This window comes from Melanaphis sacchari, unplaced genomic scaffold, assembly GCF_002803265.2.
Source record: "Melanaphis sacchari strain LSU unplaced genomic scaffold, SCAv2.0 Contig182_pilon_pilon, whole genome shotgun sequence".
NCBI classification, from domain to species: Eukaryota; Metazoa; Arthropoda; class Insecta; order Hemiptera; family Aphididae; genus Melanaphis; species Melanaphis sacchari.
In genome coordinates, this window is record NW_020270870.1 from 1,465 (window position 1) to 8,179 (window position 6,715).

Here is a 6,715-nt window from a genome sequence, read left to right on the forward strand (position 1 = left end):
ATTCGTCTAAACCCCATCTTTTACCGCCATAAGTTTAAATTTGTATATTTTGACAACATTTGATATTTAAATAAAAACAGTAATCATTCATTTAACGATTTTTTTTTTTTTTTTGTTATTTTAAAAGTATAAACCATAGAACTTTCCACCAGTACACATATTGTAAATGTTTGAAAGACTTATACTTTTTTTTTGGTAAAGAAATGTAGAATGGAAAATTTATTCTAGAAAAATTTGAATTTATTTTATGTACATATTTATTCTATTACTCACGTTTTTGTTTACAATATTCTTTTGGTTTTAACAAGGAAGCTGTAATAAATGAAATAAAAAACTGTATTATTTGATTCTGTTTTCTTTTTCACTTGTTACATAATAAATTTAAAAATACAATCAAAAATAAAAGTTCAACACGTTTAAAACAAACTTTATTATTAATTCGTACAAACACTTATAAAACCTGAAACATTTTAAGAATAATACTTACGCCTAGGTTTAAAACTTTTACATTCATAGTAGTACGCGTGTATATGTATATTCTGTCAAAAATTGTAAATATTATAAATAGTTATAATCTATATATTAGTTTCCTTATTTTTAACAGTATTTTTAAAAATATGTGTCAAATTCTACGTGATAATAATACAATACAAATGTTTTCATCAATGACAAAAATAAAATTAGGATTCCCGTTATCTAGACAAAATTATCTGGCTATCATTAATTAACTATTACACTCAAACTTGCTTATTACAATGATAATTTGTGAATATATAACAGCAATAAGTTATTTTTAAAATTTCCTAATTATATCGTCTATATAACATTATAATAAGATATTAAAAATGTTTGCCTGAATGTACTTTGGGTAAACAGTCGATAGTTGTAACAAGCAACAGGTTTTTTTAACCAACAAAACCCTGATTAATTGAATAATTTAAAACTTTGGTTATGATATATAAAAGATAATTGTCTATAGCGATTAGGTATCAAAATGCATTAAATAACATACCACGAATTGTATGATCTTCCAGTACTGAATCGCCATACTTTTCTCTTTGCTGGAAACAAAATAAAACACAAAAAATCTTTGATTTGTGATTTTAACAATAATTTATTAAAATTTGAAAATCCATGAAATTAAAAAAAAAATGAAGATTTTATCCATAACCATTATTGCATAATTTCAAAAAACAAAAAAAAAAAAAATACTGAACTACAAAAAGCAGAATGTGAGTTAAATTCTGTTTGTTACTAATTATTCAAATACCTATCTAAAGATAACAACATCTTCTTTTGTTTAACATTCATTGTGTGAAACTTGTTGATAATCGATAATGATTAATACCTTGTTTTTTCTAGTGTCTTACTTTCAATGGTTATAATATACAGTAAGTATTTAAATTAAATAAGGTTATTTCTAAAGCGTTTTATTAATTTCATTTTCTAATTGGAGTGTATTATTGACATACTTCACATACTGAATAATAAAATGAATTATGATATCGTTATCAGGTATCATTTTTATAGTTGGTTAGTTGAAGGAATGTTTATTAATAAAAATAAACGTTAACACAGATGTAAATAAACAATTTATAGAACTATACTTAAATTATGCTATATATCATCCGTATTTTAAAGAAAAAAATATTGAAATTGCTTTGAAAATTATAATTGATTTATTATAATATTATTGTTCTCATTCTCATTTACAAAGTCTTAAAAAATAATCAATACTATGCTAGCGATAGCTTTTAATATGCTAATTAGTTTCTAAGGTTTTCAACTAAATAATTTATAATATTACATTTTGATAGTTTTGATTTAATGTGAATTGAATGTAAATTATTTCAAATAACTATTAATTTAGTTTCTTAAACATTAAGTATTGAGATAGATCTTAAATGAACTATAATAACATTAATAACTATTGCTATAATTATTATTAAAAAAAAAAAAAAAATTATAAATAGTTTTGTTTTAGGTAAAACAGTTTAATTGATGAGTATTACATTTAATATAAATTTACAAAACTCACCGTGTTTTTTTTATCTTCGGTTAATGAATATATTATGAATTCATCAAGTTTACTAGTATCAGCATTAGTAGCTAATATTTTATAATAATTATCCGCAAATATGAGTTACCACACAATAAATGGAAAAAAAAAATTATTATATTGTACTCATTTATTAAAAAGATATTCGATACACGCCGAAAAGGGTGTAACAGCGTATTATATGTTTAATATTTTTTTTTAAGCGCAGGTATCAGATATATTTTAAAGATATAAATTATAACCTCACTAAATTACTTACCAATTCTAATTCCCTGAACGTAATTTATAAATGGTAAGTCATCTACATAAATACATATAAAATATCAGACGTTTATTACTCCCTCATATTATACGCAGAATAATTATGTATCGCACAATTTTAATATTAACATAATATATTGTATACAAATATGTAATAATGAGAGGTGGAAATTTATAGGAATTGTTTTTTTTTTTTTAATTCATTATGAATTTGAATTATGTAACGAAAAATCTATTTATAAAACTTTTGTTTTGAATTATTCGACATTTTTTAATTTTATGGTCATAATTTCATTTTTATTTAATTTTTTCGTATTTTTAATCAAGTTCTGTCAATTATTTTAGAGAACATATTTTTATTTTACACAAGCTGTATGCGGGTTAAAGTTAATGATTGGATAAAATAAGGCAATATTGCTATTTATTTGTGACATATCAATATATTATTCACAAATTTCCAAATTAAGTTGGTTAATTAATAATTTTAGTAAGTTATTGCCGTTTAGTACCTTTTCGATGTTTGCGAGGATACTACAGTTTTATCATTTTAAGTGCATATTTTTTGCATTTTTGAAATTTTAAAAGAATTTTTGAAGGTTTTTCATAGTTTTAAATTCACACACCTGGTAATAACTATAAAATAATTACAACTATTTCATATGATTAAATATATAATAAAAATAACAAAAATTAATCTGATAACACTTAATTTTGTTACTATAAATTAGTTTAGGTACTTACATGTAAACCCAAGTAGTTTTAAATTGTCTATTATTTTGTTTCAAATATTAAACATATAATATTAGTAAACATAATATTGAATTAAAAATTATTTCATGAAAATTATAGAATAAGTAGGTAAACACTTGATGTACATTAAATTCCAAATGTAATTCATCAGTTATCAGCAGGACTCGGGATTTAATGCGCATACTTATGCATAATAAAATATAAATTTAGAAGTATAGAAAAAAATAAATATGAATCGAATCCGTATTCTTCTATCTATTTTTCGAACAAATATGTAAATACATAAAGTCCCGATCCCTGATTTTCAATGTGTCAGTAAGTCACTGTAATGTATATGTCTAATTTGAATAAACGAAAATAAAAATTTGTAAAAACGATTCTAAGCAAAGATAATTTTCCACTTTATATATTATAATATATTATATTCAAATAAACTATTTAATAATAATAATAGAAATCGTAAGTTAAATTGATTTTACCAAAATCATTATATATAAAAATGTGTAAGAAATATAATAATATGTGTCAAATGTTTCAAGTAGTGCTGAATAATATTTTTTAATTTGAAAAAAATTACTAAAATTGTGAATGTTCGTTTAACTATATAATTTTATCGAATTGAACTTAAAATATTATTTACCTTACTTGTATTTTATTTTCAGTTTTATTTGTTTTTAGAGTTAAGAGAAATACTGATGGTTTTTTACTTTTGATATCCCCAAAATACAAAATGAGGCTAATTTATTTATTTACTACCAGAAACGACTCCGAAAGTTAAAAATCGAAGCGTTATTATTACACTAAAAGGTGGTGACAAAAAAGAAATTGTTATAAAATCCATGCAATCAACACTTCACTTAGAATTTATGAAAAATAAAACTTAATTAGTATACTCCGTTTCAAAAAATATAAGGGCGCACTGCAATGGCGCATACAAATGAACCGCGGAGCAACATCTGGACCAGATTGACTGAGTTTAATTTGCTTTACTATTTGTAGCCTTTAGTAGGCTATAGTTGTCGCCGTCATAGAAAACAGAAAATTGCAATCACCAAAATGGTCGGCAGTAGCGCCAAATGTAGAGTGAGTTACGACCAATATTCGTTATTATTCGCTAGATGGGTAATTATCGTTATGATTACTAATAATGAGTATCTCCATCAATAACTGTTTACAAACAATTTTAGTTATTATACATTTCTAATATTATGTTAGATATAAACCGAAACATTTTTTATGAATTTCTAACCACAAAATAATTTGTATTTTTCGAGATTTTGACGAATTCTATAAAAAATTTAAATTTAAATGTTTCAGAAAAAGTAATGTAAATATAAATTTTCAATCTTATTTTTTAAGGTAATTAACAACGTATTGCTCCCCTTGGAATCTTAAAAAACACACCATTGAAAAAACAATTAGTTCATCGCTTTATATAAAATCGAAAATTTTATTTGGAAAAGAAATCACCAATAGGAAAATAATGTGTAATTAAGATTTAAATGTAGGTACATTTTAAAAGTTAAAAATTATAGTTTAAATATCATAAAGCATGACTAGCACACAAGATTAGGTAATTTTTTCTTGGCTATGATATACAAATAGACTGCAAAATGTATAAACAAAAATATATTGCCATAAAAAATTATCTTACCAACGCATCCTAAAAAGTAAAATAAAATAAGTTTAACTTAATAAATATGAATACTTAAATTTTAATATAAGATAAAGATTTAAATATTATAAAGTATGTTATGTAGGTACATATACAATAAACCTATTTTATCATAGTTATGTCATATCTATTAATAATTTGTAAAATGTATTAACTATAATTTACTGATTTAAAATCTATTACTATCGCATTCTGAAAACAAATATTAAATCTGCATTAAGTTTATTATTTGATATTTAAAATTTGTTTAGTATTACATATATTATGCGTTATAATATAAAATACTATGGTTGATTGTGGGACTTATCAATTACATATTTTGAATACTTTAAAATTAATTAATTGTTAAAGTAAATGTACTTTTTACCTATTAATATATTTTTTTTTAAATTACATACAACTTAATATTCTGTGTTTTATTTTATTTACTCACATGAAAATGTGGTGAAATGTATACGAGTTAAAGTTGTTTGTTAGGTTAAAGTTATGTTAAAGTCTATGAACTTTTTACAATTCACGTAGTTATATTTTTTGTTTAAATTTCATATGACTTAATATTCTGTGTTTTATTTTATTTACTCATATGTAAGTATGGTGATATGTATATGAGTGTGAACACTATATTATGTGTAAACATGGATTGTACTGTGTAATTTTACAGTATCTTTGTATGTAAACAAAAAAATATTTGAATGTGGTTATGTAGTGCACATACAGTCGTCTTTGGTTATGCAGAGACACTTAGGTACACAGAGTTTTAATGTTCTTAAACCATTAAAAACAAAAAAAAAACTATTGTAGACTTATTGTATAAATGATGTATCATCCGAATTATATTGTAATTAATTGATTTTTAAATACATATTTAAAATGTTCAAGTATTTTAATACTGTCCTATTATTCAATATTAAAATCAATCAATATAATTTATATTCCTAAATTAATAAACTAGAGAATATAATATGTATAACTATATAATACATAGTAACTATAATTTATTTATTTATTTATTAAAAAATTATCGGAATATGCTCTTTGAATACAAATAGGTAAATAAATACAAATATTAGAATAAAATAGTAATTATTGTGTGAATAACAATAGTTATAATAATAATACAATAATAACATTCATAATGACAGTAAAAAACTAATTTAATAATTAAAACAACAGAAATTATATTTTGACAAAAAACAAGGGATCTTCATTTAGCAATATAATTATTATATTAAAACTTTCAATTCGTTCGTCAATAATTCGTTTCCTCGTTCTTTTTGTCAATTGTAAAAACGATTACTAGATTTTTGATTCTGAGAGACATAGTCATGTTATGAGATATTTGGGTATTCACGTTAATACGTTACAGAGTAAAGCTGTCAGTCACAATTTTTGAAGGCGCGCGAGGCTGGGGTTTACTGGCTTATGTTTCATTTGAAAATAATGAATCTATAATCTAATTTTTTCTTAAAATTTTTAATCACCAATTTTTAATTATTTAGAAGTACAATATTTATAAAATAATTGTTGTTCGTTACCTTTTCGAATTTGCTCTTCAGAATAACTACTGTGGCTTATATTAATTGTAAAAGTTAATATTATTAAAACTTTATATGAAATCATAGTTTTTTGTTTTTTTTGTTTTGATAATTACAAAGATATACGAGTAACAACTTAGATAATTACAACTTTTTTTTGCAAAGAACAAATTTAAAATGAGCGCATTCAACTTAGGTACTATGATACTGTATACAGTAAAAGAGTGCCTATTTATTTTGGATTATATACATTAAAACAAATAAATAAATGTTTTATGTATTTATTTCAAAGACATCTGTTTTAATAATCAAAATGAAAAAATATAATGTGAGGCGGCACAAATGGTTAAATGATACACATATGTAAGAGTAAAGTTTAAAATATATAATCGGTCGTAGACATTAATAAGGAAGCCTTTTCAATAATGTACTGTG

The 6,715-nt window shown here is 22.6% G+C and overlaps 1 protein-coding gene across 1 annotated transcript; it reads right to left on the bottom strand.

The window, feature by feature from the left end:
* Window positions 1–989: 989 nt before the first annotated feature.
* LOC112592612 lies at window positions 990–6,442 on the bottom strand. Its single transcript, XM_025336728.1, has 7 exons — window positions 6,281–6,442; window positions 4,929–4,937; window positions 4,725–4,733; window positions 3,062–3,088; window positions 2,319–2,360; window positions 2,039–2,109; window positions 990–1,061 (listed from the first exon to the last, which is right to left on the bottom strand). Exons 1-7 carry the CDS (start codon window positions 6,363–6,365, stop codon window positions 990–992), a joined length of 315 nt encoding a protein of 104 aa, XP_025192513.1. The 5' UTR covers window positions 6,366–6,442.
* Window positions 6,443–6,715: the final 273 nt, after the last annotated feature.